The following is an 18341-nucleotide window of genomic DNA, read 5'->3' as shown; positions in this document are numbered from 1 at the left end:
AGACTCGAAGTTAGATCAATGATCATCGCGTCTTTCCAAGATGGAGTGGTATCAGATGGTGTCTCATCGGAAGGAGTCGACAAGAAGTCATTACACATGACCGGTATGACATCCTTTCTATAAGAACCGAACTGAGCATTCAATGGCTCCAATGGATAATAATCCGGAACAAGCTCCATCGGTATCAAAGCCTCAGATATGGGTCAAACCAATCAGGGTAGATAGACTGAGTGTCAAAAGGTGTCTCTAGCTCCGACTCTATCTGATAGAAGTGTTGTGGCGGAAAAGGAGATGGAAGTCGCCAGGGTGTAACTCAGATGATAAAAAGTTGTAAGGAGATTCAGGATCAAACTTCTGAGAGAGAAAGGGATGAGAGAAAAATCGCTCTGGAAGCATGTACATCCGCATACTCAGCTCGCCCCACAGGAAAGTGCCGCCCCATGTGGGATCGTCGTAGTGGGCTAGAAGAGGATACTCATAAAAGATGACTCACGATTCCATCTGCGGTAGGGATCTTTCATACTAAGTTCTCATTTACCGAAGTTAATTAATAAAAGGCACCAACAAGCAAAGATCAAGTATATTGCAAGACACAAGTAACAATCAAACGCACACACGCACACATTCAATCACATAGAAATGCACTATCAAGTATGATACATGCCTCATCCTAGTGCAGGCCATGAGCTCATATGTTGGTTTCCTACCCACTCCCGACATTACTTGGACATAAGTTTCGAATATGGTTTTTCAGCCGGTGCACAGTTTCATATAGAAGTCGTGCCAAAATAAAGTAAAATTATAAAAAAATAAATTTATTTAGAATAAAAGTAATGTGATTAAGTGTAATTTACTTCAATGTGATTAAAAAATAATTGAATAACTATGTACCGTAAAAAATTGATATTATTGAAGGATAAAACTAAAATTTATTTCTATATATCGTTTTTATCCCCAACATTTTTGTTCTATTTAAGTTCCTAACGTTTTAAAATTGTCTCAATTTTGTCCCACCGTCAATTCTGTTAACGGATCCCTAACAGCAGGACAACATTGAGTCAATTTTAAAACGTTAGGAACTTAAATAGGACGATTTAAACGTTAGAGACAATTTTGGAACTTATTCCCAACATTGAGGATAAAAACAATACTTTACTCATAAGAAGAACAAGAAGAAGAAAAAGAAGAAAACAAGAAGACAAGAAGAAGAAGGATAAAGAAGACTGGAACTAAGATAAATTATAGGAATAAATTAGGGTTTCAAGAACCACATTGGATCTAAAAACAAATCTTGTCACGTCAGCTAACTGTTACAGCGTCCAGCATGACAAGAGGAAGTCACATTATCATTACGTTCGTCGATTCAATGCCAAAGAAGGTTGATGAGCCAAAATGGTGTTTAAACCTATATTTAGAGTACTACTACATAAAATTTTTAATTTTATACATCAAAATGAATAATTTTATGAATCTAAGGGATCAAAATGAGAATTTAGTTTGTAAATATATACCCATAACTTATAACATTTTTCTTGAATTTATTAAGAAATAAATATAGAACATTAAAAAAAAATACAAATGTTGTTCTTAAGTAAATTTAGTATCAAATTGAATATTTAAAAAAATTTAATGGTAAAATTACGGATGATTCAATTTAATTGGATATAATAATGCATTAATATTGATTGACATGCATATTTAGGAGTTCAAAGAAAATAATTTACATTTTTTAAAAAATTTTCAAAACAAAAATGCAAATAACCTATATTGTAAAGCTAAGTGATAAAGTCTTTTCTTCCGTTTTTAAAGAAAGTTATCTTTAAAAAATTTGAGTTGATAATAATTTTTAGGTAAAGTATATATTTTTTTGTTCTGAAATTTGACGAAAGTTTTAAAAATACTCTTAAATTTTATTTTGTTTTAATTTTGTCTAAAAAATTTTCGATTTGCATCAAATATACCCTTAACGGCAAATTTTTTAAAAAATTTAAGACCAGTTTAACAATAATTTCATAAAAATAACCCTCAACACAAGTAAATCAAGCATAATTTTCATATATTATTGTTAGATTGATCTTAAATATTTTAAAAATTGAGTTGTCGAGGATAAATTTGATACAAAAAAAAAATTTAGGACAAAATTGAAACAAAATAAAACTTAGAAATATTTTTAAAACTTTTACCAAACTTTAGGGACAAAAAATATACTTTACCTTAATTTTTTCTTCTACAAATTTATACTCTCATAAGGTAAAAGAGAATTTTTATAAACAATTAAACAAAATTAAAATTGATAGATAGTTAAAACATATTTATTTGTTAGCATTTGGCAATGACTCTGGAATCCGAAAAAGACATAGCCCATAGGGTAACTCACTGTTTGTAATGTGTCCTTATATAATAGGTCAAATTCTTTATATTTAAGCCATGAAATAATCATAATTTAATCTTTTTCTAACTATTATTAAATTAAATTAAATTAAATTAAATTAAAAGTTAATGTAAGTCCTTTATTAGTATCTATAATATTTAATTATTAGAGTAAGATTTGGAATCTGCTCTTCTAGTTCTTCTGTTCTAGCATAAAAAATGTTTTGGAAAACATATTAAGAGAAACAAAATAAATTTAAGCATACAGAATTAAACTTATCATGTAAAATGTAATTGCCTTGTCCGAAATGAAATTTCCCTAGTTTGAAGTTGGACAGCTGGATAAAACAAATTCTAATGTGGAGTTGGGCTATGAAGTTAATAATGTAAATATAAATGATTTTTGTATAATTATAAAAATGGAGGTATCCCCAATAATGAATGTAGGAGGAGAGTTGATATTTTGTGATGAAAATGAAAGTGAGAGGAAAGTAGTGAGATGGATGGAGAAAAGAAAAGAAAAGAAAAGAAAAGAAAGAGAGAGAATCCCAATGCTGAGCTGAGAAGACATAGACAGCACACACCACAGACTCTGTCTCTCTCACTCTCTCATCAATTAATTTAATTCAATTTAAAAAAAGAAAAAAAGGAAACTACTAACAACAACCACACTCCATCAACTTCTGCTGCTGCTGCTTCTTCTTCATCTTCTCATGGAAATGCAAAGATAGAAGATTCTATTTACTGATCCAACCATGACTCATTCTGGATCTTCTCTCCCCGATCTCCCCAACTGCACTTCCACCGCCGCCCCCATGTCGGAGATCCGTTCTCCGCCGCCGGATCGGGTGCTGGAGATTGTCCTCGAGAACGTGCTCCACTTCCTCACCTGCCGCCGGGACCGGAACGCCGCCTCACTCGTCTGCCGCTCATGGTGTCGGGCGGAGGCGCTCACCCGATCTGATCTCTTCATCGGAAACTGCTACGCCGTTTCTCCACACCGCGCCACCTCCCGCTTCCGCCGTGTCCGGTCCCTCACCGTGAAGGGCAAGCCTCGCTTCGCGGACTTCGATCTGTTGCCGCTTAACTGGGGTGCCCACTTCTCTCCCTGGGGCTCTGCACTCGCCGATGCCTACCCTTGGCTCGAGAAGCTTCACCTGAAGCGTATGTCTCTCACTGATGATGACCTCAACCTTATCGCTCGCTCCTTCCCCTCCTTCAAGGAACTCGTTCTCGTGTGCTGTGAAGGTTTTGGGATCGCTGGAATTGCCGCTGTTGCTGCCAACTGCAGGTATTCGTTGCTTTTCTCTATATTGGGTTCTTGTTTGATAAGGAAAGGTTGCGTTTTTTTGTGGCATTGTTGGGTACTGAGTATGCACTCTAGGTGTTTGTACATTTGACTCTTCATTCTGTGGTATTTGTTTGTTGTGTTAAAGGGGTTTCATACCTTCATTGCCTTGTATTGGCAGGTTGCTGAGAGTGCTTGACCTTGTGGAGTCTGTGGTTGAGGATGCTGATGAAGACGAGGAGGTGATGGATTGGATATCATGTTTTCCGGATGGTGAGACTCATCTGGAGTCTCTTGTGTTTGAGTGCGTTGAGTGCCCTGTAAATTTTGAGGCCTTGGAGAGGCTAGTGGCTAGATCACCTTACCTGAAGAAGCTTAGGCTGAATCATTATGTTTCCATTCCTCAATTGTACCGCCTGATGCATCGAGCTCCACAGCTCACCCATCTTGGGACAGGTTCATTCTGTGCATCAGATGATGTGGCTGTTGGTGATCAGGAATTGGATTACTCATCTGCCTTTGCAGCTTGCAAATCCCTAGTTTGTTTGTCTGGGTTCCGGGATATTTTGCCGGATTACTTACCGGCCATCTATCCGGCCTGTGCTAATCTCACATCTTTGAATCTTAGCTATGCTGATGTTAACGCTGACCAACTCAAACCGGTCATATTGCAATGTCATAAACTCCAAACATTATGGGTATGTATTTTCTTCGGTTTCTATGACACCGGTTTGCCTTTCCATAGGTTGGTATCTAATGCTTACCTTTGTTTTTTCCTGTTGCAGGTACTTGATTCAATTTGTGATGAAGGTCTTCAAGCTGTGGCTGCAACTTGCAAAGATTTGCGGGAGCTTCGAGTTTTCCCTGGTAACACGAGGGAAGAGGCCGAAGGTCCAGTTTCTGAAGTAGGCTTAGAAGTAATTTCTCAGGGTTGTAGGAAATTGCAATCGATCCTCTTCTTTTGCCAAAGAATGACGAATGCAGCTGTGATAGCTATGTCAAAGAATTGCCCGGATCTTGTTGTATTTCGTCTTTGTATAATTGGGCGATACCGGCCAGACCCTGAGACCCATGAACCCATGGATGACGGTTTTGGTGCTATTGTTATGAATTGTAAGAAACTTACTCGACTTGCTGTATCTGGGTTATTGACTGATCAAGCTTTTCGTTACATTGGGATGTATGGGAAATTACTTCGAACACTGTCAGTTGCCTTTGCTGGAGACTCAGATCAGGGCCTTAAATATGTGCTAGAAGGATGCCCTAATTTACAAAAGCTTGAAATCAGGGACAGCCCATTTGGGGATGCAGCATTGCATTCCGGGTTGCATCATTTTTACAACATGAGATTTCTCTGGATGTCAACGTGTAAATTGACACGCCAAGGTTGCCAAGAAATTGCAAGAGCATTGCCCCATCTAGCATTGGAAGTCATTGATAGTCAAGAAGACAAAGCTGATGATCATATCGAGATATTATACATGTATCGGTCTCTCGATCGGCCCCGGAATGATGCTCCTAAATGTGTTACTATTCTTCAATAGCTTTTTTTAAGTTTTAGAACCTACTAGCCTTTTCCATCCTTGGTGGCTGTTGTGTGAAATTATACAGCAAGAGATTTTTTAAATAAACCTGCCAGAAGATTTCTGCTGCCCATGTCAAACAAAGCCAAGCTTAACAATTGTTGTTCTAGCCAGGATTGCTGGGGCGGCAGCATGCCATGGATATGAGAAAACATCTCTCTGTATTATTTTTCGTTGCAGAGGACTCGAAATAGCAAGGTGGATAGAGAAAAGTTAGGGGAGGATGATCGGAGAATGACACAGAAGATGAAATCATGCAGGTATTGGACTATCCAATGTTGTTGTATCACTATACTTGATATTTATGTCCTTTTGTCCTTTTACATTCATTTTCATCATAAATGAAAGTCTCTAGAAGAAGAGGGGGAATTGGTAGAGATTGTTGAAGCTGCTCCGGTAATTGATTTATTCATGTCCTCAGCAAAATAGAAGGTCGATTAGGAAGCAGGTTCAGAAGGATCAAGATATTAGGAGGTTTGGAGGGTGACATTCTGTTAACTCTTGGACCGGAACAGTAGAGAAGCAGAAGTTAGTTTGTGTAATTTGATTAAGGTGATAGTTAGTTTGAACCGTAGGTGTCAAATATCCAATTCCCATTATGCTATGATGATGATATAAGCGTATTTGTGTCTCTATTTAAATGTTTGATTTTTCAGATGTGCTGCTGAACAGATGAAGCTCCCTCCTGACTGTTGAATTTATTGTTATTATTATTGTTAACAATTGTGAGATGGTTAATAAATGCCGGAATTTAAGAATTTTGCATGGACCATATGCATTTATACTTTGTGGGGCTTCTTGTGCTGTGTCTATGCATTTCCTTTTCTGAATTACAAGTCACAGTTGATTGTGAAGGCCCTTTAATTATGCTTGAAATGTTATTCAAGTACAACCTCTTTGCCTTTCTTCATGTGGGGTTTTTCCATTGCTTAGTTGGATTAACTAAAACTAAAACTCTATTTCTATGATATAATAAATAGTGTTGGGGAAAATATCTAGCTTGCTTAGAGCAAAGTTAAGATCAAAGTGGGATGTGACTATGCAAATGAATAAGTGATGGGGAGCAAATTAAAGCCTTGGGGTTTCACTCTTTCTTTGTCAAAGTCTAACCCAAGTGGACCAATGGCAATGGCTTAATGGCATTTGGTCATTTCTCCTTCTATCTTTTTCACTCTTTGATCCTCACCTTCCATAATGAAATCAACACTGCTTTTTCTTGAGGATAAGAAAGCTTGTGGGGTGAACAGATACACACAATAAAGGAACTGACACAAACACTAAGTAGTTCTCTCATTATTTGGCTTATCCATTTTCCTCATTGTGGGTAGAATAGTCCTCTTGCTATTTTGTATTACCTTCTTTGGTCATTTACCTTGGTTTTCTCTTTTATGTTCAATAAATAATTAGTAGCCATTAGATTAGATCTGTCCATCTCCTTTATCTTTTTAATTTCAAATAAATAAAAAAAAGGGGTTTCATCAAATTATATGGTACTAAATGAATGAGTAACGTATATAAACATTCAACTAGATCTAGCTATCACATGCATTGTACTGTTGCTAAGCACACATACACAATGATGAAAGCCAATAATAATAATAATTATAACTTGTTGCAACGCTTAAAAAGTTGAGTTGCTTTGGGCTGATTGGTCAGGCCCCCCAAACGAGGCCCGGGCCCACTATCTCATCAAGCAACTGCCACGTGTTTCGCCTATTGATGTTGGGGTGCATCATGGCTTTGTGCATATTATTATTAACATATTTCTTATAATCATGCTTTTTTTTTTAATCAACAATGGTATCATGGTTCATATAAAATAGTGGTAGGAGGAGCGAGAATGAAGAAACTAATTGATATACAAAAATAAAAAATAAGAATGAAACAAAACAATAGTGGCTCGGCGTGGTGTCGGTGCCTTCATGAGGAATGGGAATATTATATTATATAGAATATAATATATGAAAAAGTTCCATGAAGCCAAAAAGGGTTTGGAATTGTTTTTGTTTTCCTTCTTCAACTTTTGTCTGTTTGATCTAAGCACCATGTCAACCACTAAAGCATGATGTTATGTGCTATTCCATTGGATTAGTTTTAGAAAACTGTTTTGCCACTTTCTGTGTTAATTTTATGTCACAACTTGGAATATATATTTCTTCTACCAAATAGGATTTGAGATTTATCTCATGATTTTTTAATCTATTTAAAGTATATAAAATAAGAATATAATTTTGATACACTACTATGGCAAAGAGTTTTACGATCGACTAATCTGATTCATGCATTTAAATAGTCAAATAAAATTGTAAAAATACATGATTAATTGTACGTGTAAAATTTTTAGTTTTAGACTACTTCACTCTTATACCCAATTTATCTTTAATAAATTTATGAGTGAATACCCATCCGCCCCTAACAATTATCTCGAAAGGACAACGAGACCCCCAAGAAAAAAAAACACCCAATCCGGTCCCTGATATTTTTTTTGGCACAGAGGCCTTGTTGTCCTTTCGAGATAATTGTTAGGGGCCGGATTGAGATTTTTTTTTGTCAATGGCCTCGTTGTCTTTCGAGATAATTGTCAGGGGCTATTTTGGGTTTTTCTCTAAATTTATCAATTATGCATTCTTTTTGGAAGCACTAATTCCAGGGTTGATCTTCACTACTTCCAAAATGAACATAGTTTTTTCATTTGATAAGTTCTTATTAACTATGATTAATGGAGCAAGTAATAATAAAAGGGAACTTGGCTTATTCATCATGTGCATTGCATATTTGCATATGAGTCATGCAATTTAGAGTTCTAGAAATAATACATTGCATATTTCACTTTCATAACTCAAACAAGGAACATAAATAGTTCCTATTTTATTGTAAGAAGAGTGAATCTTGAGTATCTAGTATCTAATGATGGTCAATATATAAAAAGGTCATATCATGGGGGCTGTAAAAATAAAATCACCTAAAGAATTTAGAGAAATTCCTATTTTGTTATCAACTCATCAATTATTGTAGGCTTGATTAGGAGTAAAAGGTTAATACTTGGGATCACTTGTAACTTGTAATCATTAATGTACAATAGAGATCAATTTGATATATTGATATTGTCAAAGAGTTTTACAACAAACTTCATCCGATCGCATCATCAAATATTTACTAAATTATATAGAAACTAAATTCTTGACAATATTCTTATTTTATCCAAAAATAAAGAGAATGTTAAGTATAGGGAAGGTCCATTAACCATTATGATATGATCTTATTAAATCCATGGTACACAAGAAATGAAAAAGGAGCATGGCAAGATACAGCACTAGAAAACACTTTACTGAAACGAGTGAAGAAACTAAAGAAGCCTTTATTTACAAGCACATGACACTGAGATAACAATATAAAGATACAAAATATTATGTCTAAAAATATTAAATTAATATATTTTGTATCTATTTTAACAGAAATTTTTATTTTTTATATTTTATTTTTAATATTTTATTTTATTTTATTCTCAGAACCAAATACAGCTCAGGATTAGACATGCACTAATAAATAATAAAGGGCTCATGTTAATCCATAGACCATAGCCATAGGGGGAGCATAGGACACCAGTCAAATATTGTCGAATTCTCTTTAGATAAGTTGTGTTCAAGTCCCTCAAAAGGTTAATCATAATGAAGATAAGCATTAGAGAAAAAAAAAAGGTTTTTCTTTTTTATTTCCCTCAAGAAATAAAAGCAGCAATATCCCTTGCTTCGGTATCTTTGTCCACTACATGACCAAACATGACATGAAGTTTTGGAAGATAGCGTTTGTGCAACGTACAAATACTCTTTTCTTTCTTTTTCTTTTTGCCATGTACAATATTTTCTTTACCATTTGCCCCCTATAGACCCTAATAATTTAGTGTCTTCCCCAAATTATTATGGATCATTAGGATCAAATTACAAGCAACCTAAGTTTAAACATGTGATTCATCACGTTATTATGGTCAATCTTAAAAATGTAATCAGTGCAATTGAGATTATTATTTTAATATACACAACTAATTCCAAAATCACTTTAAAACTTAACTTATAATTCTTTACCCATTTTTATACCGAGAAATATATTTAGTTTGGTAAAAAAAAAAAACTATTAACAAAAAGTAATCAGAATTTGTCTTATTTAATATTTATTAAATATTACCATAACTAATGAATACTAATTTAAGCAAATTCTGGCGTTACCGTATATTTAAAATGTACATAAATGTGATAATTGAAGGCCTCTTGAAACCAACTTGGGTTGGTCGAGTGGACAGCTCACTCATCTGCTTAAGCAAGTGTCGGGGATTCGAATCCTGCCTTGTGCATGCAGTAACTCATTGGCCAGCAGCAGATCCTTAAATGGAGCTTCGATCCGCGACGGATTAGTCCTTGGCTTGTCGGACTGGGGGATATCGTGGGCAACCAAAAAATTGAAGGCCTCTTGAGGAATGGGTCCCGACTGGAAAATGGAGAAATGGATGATCCTCCATGGATGGTGGGCAGGGCCTGATTATGGTGTTTAAGAAGAAGCACAATCTGGTATGGATGCAGTTATTTTCTAATGATGAAAACTCATTAGTTCTAACAAACAGCTCCCCCATTTGCGGAATATCTAGAAAAAACTAAGGCTTGAAGCCACACAAGTTACAATTCAAATTCCATTAAGGCTAAAAAGGGTTATTTATTGGTTGGTTTGGTGGATGATTTGAAAGAGAGGGAAAAGAGCATTCCAATCATATCTCCTTTAGAATGGTTAGAAACTCTCAAGCACATATTGATATCTATCTTTCAAGCGTGACATGTAAAACAGTACTCTGAGCGTTTTGAAACTCATTGGAACCATTTTTCTTTTTGTCAAGTCAGGGGGGTGGGTCACTTTGCCTTCAGTGAATCAAGCTGTGTGATTGTCATGTGTTAGTAGCTTCAATTTGGTCAAAAGGATGAGGTGAGGGAGCATAAAAAGATTGGAAATTTGGTGGTTCTAAATTCATGGTGGACCCCAATTTGGCAATGAATCATGATCAACCTTAACTAAATGAAATACTAGTGTTAGTGTACTCTTACTATAGAATAAGGGTCCAAGCTTTTGGAAAATTAAAGCTTTTTGCATCTTTGGATGTGAAAATGAATAAGAATAAAATAAAGGCTTCATTTGAATAGAAAATTTGTGTTATTGATGCAACTTTCTCTCCCTCACACCAGAATCTGCTTTTTGAAACTGTGAAGGAAGATCAGTGCATAAATGATACAGGCTACTATACTCAAAACAACCAAATATATTGCATTTTTATTTCACCCTTCATTTCAGGAATATCAATAATGGTACCCATAACTGGGGGGAAAAGGTTATCATTGATTATTTGGCATTCTGGCTCAAACAAATTAAGATCCACCAGTAAATATTTTCATCAGTCATCACTAGAGTGGTATTATTGAAACATTTAGTCAAAAGTGTGGTGCTGTAATATCAAATAATTCAGGATGCTACATCCAAGGGACTATGATGAGATTCAGATTTTGTTGGGGGGCCAAAAAAGAATGATAAAATAGAACATCAGAATTTGCCAGTAATAATATAATATTATACTTGTATACATGTGTTAGAGCTGTTTATCGAACATATCCTAAAACCTACTGTAAACATCCATTCAAATTCTACCGAGTACCAACTAGCATGGAACAAGGTAAACATTCACATCATTATTATCGTTTACATTCTTTAAAGGAAACCTTTGGACTTTGGAGATAATGGAAAATTTTCCGTACTTGCCAATACTGAAATGCATATAATTCGGTCATATCATAGATGGAAAATTTGATATAAACAGATCTATTTATTAGATTTGATATCCCAGCCTTCTTTCAGCATTATTATTATTGTCTTTGTATAATTGTATTTCACTTTTAATTGTAAATTCTACAAATTTTCAAAGCTCATCCATCTGAAAAATTTCTGTACTTGAGGCCTGAGATAAATGCTGAAAAAACCTCTTACTTTTCATTGACATATATTGAAAAAATTAGATTAGGGGGCCAACCGCTCAACCTTCCACACTTTCTGTCCATTGACCTCCTGGGGAGAATATTGTAACCTGTCGAAAAACACGCATGAAAAATCAATCTGAAATTATCATGAGAGATTTACATCAAGCAATATCTGAAACTGGAAGTGCATATGGTTCTGATCTTGCGGGTTAAAAAAATTTGGATCAAGCAAAAAGCAAATTACCATAAGGAACCTTAAGAAGGAATCAATGACTAATGAGGGACTAACTGTTTAGTAGGAGTTAATAAGAGCTGATTTTCAGTATAAGCGTCATAAACTCATCTAAGCAATCTATTTTGGAAAAATAATACATGAAAAGTTTAAAGTTAAATGAGAGAGATTGTTTTTCAAAGTTATCATCAAGTAGCAAGACTAGGATGGATCAGATTCAAATTGATAGCATATGCATATGGCATGGACCCTGAACATAACTAGTGCATTGAAAATCCAACGCCTATTGGCTTCGAGGTCATTATTTACTTGCAAACATGGATACTTTTTGTGTCTTCCACTTTAAGACATGAAATTTGAAAACAAGCAACCTGTCATAAACGAGGGAACAGCCCGCACCTGTCATGCAAGCGAGATTGCTGTCCTTGCCAAAATTCAAAAAGCTCCGGTGTTAGCCTGTATCCTCCCCAATTCTTAGGTTTAGGGATCAAACTTCTGCAAGAAAAAATAAATAAATTATTTCCAGCTCCCCTGGAGTGACTTAGCAGGGGCATATAGCCTTAGCCAAATGAAAGATTGAACACATCAGAATTCCAAGTTGAAATTAGAGATTAAAAAATTTTATCAGAATTCAAAACTAACACCGAGTCAAAACACATAGTTAAATAACTTACCCATCAGAAAATTTTTGCTCAAGCTCTTTGTACTCCTGATGAAGAACATGCCTTCCAGGCACTACAGAACTCTAAATATCAAGAAGTTGATACAATAAGTATACATGTATGATTTCTATATGTAACAACCACTAGATTAATCCAGGCAAAGCAGTCGTAGACCTGCTTACTAACTATTGCTCCAAGCTGACTTCCTCTAGGACGGCTATGGAAATACTGCTCTGATTCCTCATCAGATACTTTCTGAACAGACCCCTCCACTCTTACCTAGGAAAAGCAACAAGAAACTACATAAGATGGTGTTTGGATTATTGAGACTCAATGCATCACGTTAAACTGGTACAAAAACTACAGTTCAAGCTCTGTAAACTTACAATTATAAGTGATTAAAGACTAATCCACAATCTTCATTTGCAAAAAATAAATACAATTTCTGTAGATTAAGGAAATATAATATATTGATTAACTGTTAAATGAAGGAAGTATACTATGTTATCATCTGAAAGAATTTTACATCAACTAAATGTTCTCTTCACAAATCGTAACTACGAAACTCACTTATCCTCATTTTGTTCGCTGAGTAGAGTACATGATGTCATGTTTAATGACATTAGCTTCCCATATGGAAGCATGAGACCGTGTGGCATGACAAAATAACTTTCATCCTTAAACACATGGCTAAACACATGGCAAAACAAATAATTATGACGACAAGGCCATCAAGAATGAAAACAATAGTTACCTGTCTGTTTAGACCATCCCAGTAAAAAAGAAGTGAAGCATGAGGATTTTCAGATAAATCACGTGCCTTATGACTTTCATAGTTTGTGTACCTGTGCAAAGTAATTGCGGTGGGTGAACACAATTAATCATTTGCTGAACAGAACGGGGAAATCTGCACTAACGCAAAAGTAACATTCTTACTGACCACACAAAACCATCCTTGTCCACACCTTTTAGCAATACCATTCTTGATGAGCTACAGCCAAGTGAAGTAGAGAAATTTAGAAGTATTAGTTTAGATATCATGGAAGTATAGAAGAACAATTTAACATGAAAGCAGAGAGGCAGAACTTACGGTTTTCCATCCTTCCCTACAGTTGACAATGCCATAGCATTTGGTTCCTTCAGACCAGCAGCTAATGCATCATCAAACCATTTACGGAACTGCAAGTAACAAATAAAATATGTTAAACATAAAATTGATTAGAGTGCAAATAATAGTAGTTATAGCCATTAAAATCTCCTTCCTCAAAATACTCAGATAAGACAACTGAAAACAATCGTGGTAAAAGTACTTTTTGGTTATTTAAGAAAATGGTAGCCAGGGTGGCAGGGTAGGGGAAGGAGAACGGCACTCTAACAACAGAGTTATGAAACTGCAGGTCAAAATGGATGTATATTGGCAGAAACTACTTAGAAGTCATGGTAAAGTGTTAAAAATAGATCATGGTAAAGCCATTAACCACCTCACCAACAAAACAGTTAAGAACAAGCTTTGTTCCACTAAGCAGGGTTGGCTATATGAATTAGAGTACTAGACAACAGCAGTCTCCTAAGTCATTAGCCACCAATAGAGGAGAAAAGCACCAACAACCACTTTACCTGATTAATGGGGTCTGCCTCCACTTGCTCTTCAAGAAACTCTGGAGAGATATAGTTCTCTCTTAGAGCTGAAATATCAATTTTAGGCGGCTTTCCAATTCGGACACACATGGAAGTTCCAGGATATTGCGGAAGTAAAAGCTTATATTTTTCTGCAATAGCAGGTGGGACAAATCTACCTCCTAGAAAGTGGTGAGGACCACTAAACTTCTTTGCGCATAATTTCGGGGCTGTCAAAGAAATCTTCATAAAACACAAGGAGATGAGGCAGTCATTCAATCGAGACACAACTTGTATATATACAAGAAATAATGAAATATCAATATATTACATCCAAATCTCAGCGGTTAAAGCAACAAATAGTGAGAAAGATATATATATATATATGAGAAGCATACCAACATATCAGGTTGAAGGCCTATACCATTTATATCTCCTTCTTCGACATGCCATCCAGATGGAATATCTACAGAGACAATAACTGATCTTTTCGGGCCACTTTGATTATAGTTTTGTAAGGTAACAAATCTTTGGATCAAATCATCAAAAGGAGGTCTTGGAGAACCTGCAAAATAAGAAAGTAGCAAATCAATAAAATGCTACTGTTTATTCCAAAACTTACACATTGGTTATGAACTCGAGGCTTGAGTTAATAAAACAAAGAATGATGCAGGTATTGATGAACGACAAGCAATATTAGAAGACACAATATACATTACCATGAAATGAGAATCCGAACATTGCATCAATTAGAATGCTGAAGTCACTTGACAAGTCCGAAGGTAGATCTTCCACTGACAAGAAAGGGATTGACAGAGCTTCGAGCTACAGCATCAACATTTCATATGAGATTTGTTGCAGCTCATAATAAACCATAAAACCAAAGAAATAACAAGAAAAGAGATACAAAGTGAAAAATAGTCTGTTCAAAACTTTCACAAGTTGAGTTCCATCCTACCTGAGTAACTAACCCTTCATAAAGAGGCTTCGGGGTGCGCTTGGGGTAGCAGACCGAGGGCTTATAACCAAAATGGTGCAGGTGACGAGCGGCCACCAAACCATCGCCACCATTGTTACCAGGACCACATATGACAAGAACACGGTTATACTCACCTGGTTTGTAAACCTGTGATGTTAAATCAATTTCAGCTAAGAACACATCTTATTTATATTCCAACTACATTTCCTTTATGGTAAGTCCATAACTTGGTACTACACTAGATTAACAAAAACTTGTGCTCATTCCTAAATCAACAAGAATTTAAACCGGTTGAATTATCGAATGTAAATGGCAATCAGAGGCATAACAAAATTATCAGGAATTCTCCTCTAATGAAATGAGAAACCACTAATTTGAAAGGAATAAGTACCTCAGCAATGGAAGTAGCGACGCTCAAACCAGCCAATTCCTACAAATTGCAAGTATCAGAAAAACGGAACTCGTTAAGCATTACAATAAAATTAAAAAAAAAAGGGGGAAAAGAAAAGGGAATGGTGGAAGGTGAGAGTGACCATGAGCTGGTCGACGGAGAAGCCAAGAGGGCCCATGAGAGTGTTGTCGATCTCAGCAGCTTGGCGCTGCGAGAGGTAAGTAACTGAGACAGAAGAGTCCATGGTTCCAGAAGCTTCCCTGGTTGTTGAGAAGTTGTTAGAAAGAGCGCGAAATCCAGGAGGCAGGATGGTTGCGGGGAAGGGTCGCGGATAAGCGAGGGCGCGTGAGAGTGTGGGGGCGTGTGGGAGAGTGTTGTAATGAGAATGAGAAAGAAGAGGGAGTGAGTAAAAATTAAAAGAAGTAAGGAATAGAGAGCATGACGTCATGATGCTGCTTCTTCCCTTGCGCACCAATGAAAGCATCGCTTAATTTCTTCTTCTGCATCTCTCATTAGGAGTCCAGATAAATATTCAATCTTAACGCCAATTAAATTAAATTCAAATTCAATTCCAGGGGAGGACCATTTGCAAGGTTCTGAAAACCTGACCGGTCATCAAACCGCTTTAGTCACTGGTTCACTGATTTACTGGTTCATTAGTCCAACCGGTCCAACTGGTGGTTCAACTGAAAAAACTGTTTTAGAATAAAATAAATTATAAAGGACCAAAGATGAGGGTACTCCAAGAACTCCTATTAGATGCAACAGCATTCAACATTATCACATGTTCTCACACACACATACAAAGCCTTACTCAAAGAACAATCACAGCAAGTGACTTGGAAAGAAAATGTAAACACCGAAACAATCACAAGCATACAGAACATCTGAATATTATTATAGCAAACATAATAATAAAATAGCTCTTCTAATGCGTCTCCGAAAATATCCCAAATCAAGAAAACTACATAATCTGATCCACTTGATTCAGAAAGCTACATATATTAGAAAAATTAAGAATCAACTAAAAGAAAAAGAAAAGGCCTGGTTGATTCGATTCAATTGCCTGAGATGAAGAATCAAACAGGGCTGAGAAGCTGAGAGTTTAAATGTTAAACCTCAATATTCAAATAACATGACTCCATTATTGTTATTATTACACCCTTCTAATGTCACAAACTCAATATATATTATAGTCCGTTGACACTTGTGTATTCACAACTTGGCCTCATCATTCTGATTCATACCTTAAGTAGAAGAAAAAGTCCCAATAAGCTTTCGTTACAATTTTATCCAGAGTTGGGGTTTTGGTTCGGAGTTCATGCCAATGATAATGACGAGAGGGATGAATCCGTGAATCAGTAACATAGGCAGTGCAAATTTTAACAAAGTTCACCACAGTGATTAACAACAACAAAAAGCACTGAAGGAACACTCAGAAATATAGGCGGTGCAAATTTTAACAAAGCTCATCACAATGATTAACAACAACAAAAAGCACTGAAAGAACAGTGAATCAGTAACATGGGCAATGCAAATTTAAAATTTAAAAGTTATCAATTTAAAATTTATCATCAAATACAATCAGTGAGCAAAGCCAATCAATCAAGCACTGACTGAGCATTCTGTTCTGATTCTGTGACTGGGAAGCAACAAATTCAAGTCACAGCAACAAATTTAACAAATCCTAGTAAAGTCCCGATTCACAGCAAGAAGGCAAATTTATTGATTACCAATTCAGCAACATGCAGAAATACAGGGAGAAGGGAAATCTGGAAAAGAGAGAACACTAAACCAAAACATTAACCAATAATCACAAAACACTAAACCTTCACCCAGCAATTACAAACAAAGCCAGCAATTACAAACATTAGCACATTATAAAACATTCCAAAACACTAAACCTTCACCCAGCAAAACCAGCAACTACAAACAAAGCCATCAGTAAATTTGAACAAAAAAATTAAGAGCCATCAGCAACTAACAGAGCCGAGCCATCAGTAACAGAGCCATCAGTAACAGAGCAAAGAATTGAAAGCAACAGACCAACAGAGCCATCGAGCCATCAGTAAATTTGAAAAAAAAAATTACAGCCATCAGCAACCAGCAAATACAAGCCAGATCCATCAGCAGCAGACAATTACAATTTACAAAACATTACAAGAAAAATGGAACAAAAATTGAACAATAATTTCAGAACTTCAAACGAAGAAGACCAAACATTCAGAAATTAAAAGGAAGAAGCGGAGGCGACGAATTGAAAACAGGGCCACTAACCTGGGTTCCGTGCCGAGAAGCCAGCGAAGATGAAAACGACGTGCCGAGCTACCTGGGGAAGAGGAAGATGAAAACGACGTGCCAGCGAAGATGAAAACGACACGTGGAAGAGGAAGCAGCGGCAGCGGCGGCGGCGATGAAGGGCTAGGGTTTTCCTTGGCTTCAGAGGTCTCCAGGGAGTGCACGAATGATTGGGGAAGAAGGGGGGGGGGGTTTTGGTAATTACCATGGTTCCATTTGATATTTTTACATGGAATAGATTTTTTTTTAAATTGAATATTTTTTAATTATACGTTAAGAAGTATGAATGGTACAAGAGTATTAAATCAATGGTAAATAGTTACCCTTAACATGATAAATCAATGGTACATTAAGAAGTATGAAGCAACCATTAGTTGGCAGTGTATACTGTATAGTGAAACCTATATATATGTCTTCTTGGGCCTATATAGTATGCGTATGTATATCTGAAATTATTACTAGTTGTTCCGTTTGTCAAAGCTTAGATTAAAATTTGATTACTTGCAGGGGCACTTGTCTAAACTCATTGCTCATTTTCAACCACATCTTTTATTCTTTTGATGAAACTCATGGTGGTCTTCAAACTCTCTGGATCTGTAAAGGAAAAAACAGAGACAGAGCATTATTAGTGTGTTACTCAACACCCCTATATAATAATAAGGAAAAGACTAGGAGGCCAGCAACTTTGTTAAATTCTGGCCAGCATATAACTAGCAAAGAAAAGTGAGTCATTGGATGAAATTTCACACCAATTTCACAGCATTAAAAGCATTATTGATGGCTATAAATCACAAAAGTTGTTGGCCCGGTAGCATTCCTCTAATAATAATGCTACACATATTTTTTGATTTTTCTGGTAGTATATACAGTTTTATACTTTTATCAAATTTTTAATTAGATTTTCTTGATTTTC

General features: G+C 35.9%; 4 protein-coding genes across 10 annotated transcripts in view; 1 reads left to right on the top strand and 3 right to left on the bottom strand.

Annotated features, from left to right (window-relative positions):
* Window positions 1-179, bottom strand: part of LOC107607894 (zinc finger MYM-type protein 1-like) — a 2939-nt gene extending 2760 nt beyond the window's left edge. Inside the window, exon 1 of the mRNA XM_016309789.1 lies at window positions 5-179. Within this exon, the coding sequence (XP_016165275.1) occupies window positions 5-179 (175 nt within the window). The remainder of the gene's footprint in view (window positions 1-4) is intronic.
* Window positions 3131-5999, top strand: LOC107606189 (transport inhibitor response 1-like protein). The gene is made up of 3 exons (XM_016308192.2): window positions 3131-3661; window positions 3840-4356; window positions 4444-5999. The coding sequence occupies exons 1-3, from the start codon at window positions 3186-3188 to the stop codon at window positions 5200-5202; spliced, it is 1752 nt and encodes a 583-aa protein (XP_016163678.2). The 5' UTR covers window positions 3131-3185; the 3' UTR covers window positions 5203-5999.
* On the bottom strand, window positions 11011-17626 carry LOC107606188 (pyridoxine/pyridoxamine 5'-phosphate oxidase 1, chloroplastic). 7 transcript variants are annotated; one of them, XM_021106479.1, is made up of 15 exons: window positions 17408-17625; window positions 15720-15825; window positions 15273-15646; window positions 15131-15169; window positions 14719-14886; window positions 14480-14585; window positions 14159-14325; window positions 13761-14003; window positions 13234-13322; window positions 13084-13134; window positions 12898-12988; window positions 12318-12422; window positions 12156-12226; window positions 11881-11976; window positions 11011-11356 (listed from the first exon to the last, which is right to left on the bottom strand). In XM_021106479.1, exons 3-15 carry the CDS (start codon window positions 15612-15614, stop codon window positions 11290-11292), a joined length of 1635 nt encoding a protein of 544 aa, XP_020962138.1. In that variant the 5' UTR covers window positions 15615-15646; window positions 15720-15825; window positions 17408-17625; the 3' UTR covers window positions 11011-11289. The 7 variants fall into 7 exon arrangements, with proteins under 7 accessions (XP_020962138.1, XP_020962141.1, XP_016163674.1 ...); XM_021106482.1 differs by having other exon boundaries at window positions 15720-15770; XM_016308188.2 differs by having other exon boundaries at window positions 15720-15733.
* LOC107607893 (esterase FUS5-like) overlaps window positions 17694-18341 on the bottom strand; it is a 2494-nt gene continuing 1846 nt past the window's right edge. Inside the window, exon 4 of the mRNA XM_021107986.1 lies at window positions 17694-18022. Within this exon, the coding sequence (XP_020963645.1) occupies window positions 17952-18022 (71 nt within the window). The 3' untranslated portion in view covers window positions 17694-17951. The remainder of the gene's footprint in view (window positions 18023-18341) is intronic.

The sequence above is a fragment of the Arachis ipaensis genome, chromosome B07 (assembly GCF_000816755.2).
Source record: "Arachis ipaensis cultivar K30076 chromosome B07, Araip1.1, whole genome shotgun sequence".
NCBI classification, from domain to species: Eukaryota; Viridiplantae; Streptophyta; class Magnoliopsida; order Fabales; family Fabaceae; genus Arachis; species Arachis ipaensis.
The sequence above is the reverse complement of the archived record's forward strand: the minus strand, read 5'-3'. Positions and strand labels throughout refer to the sequence as shown.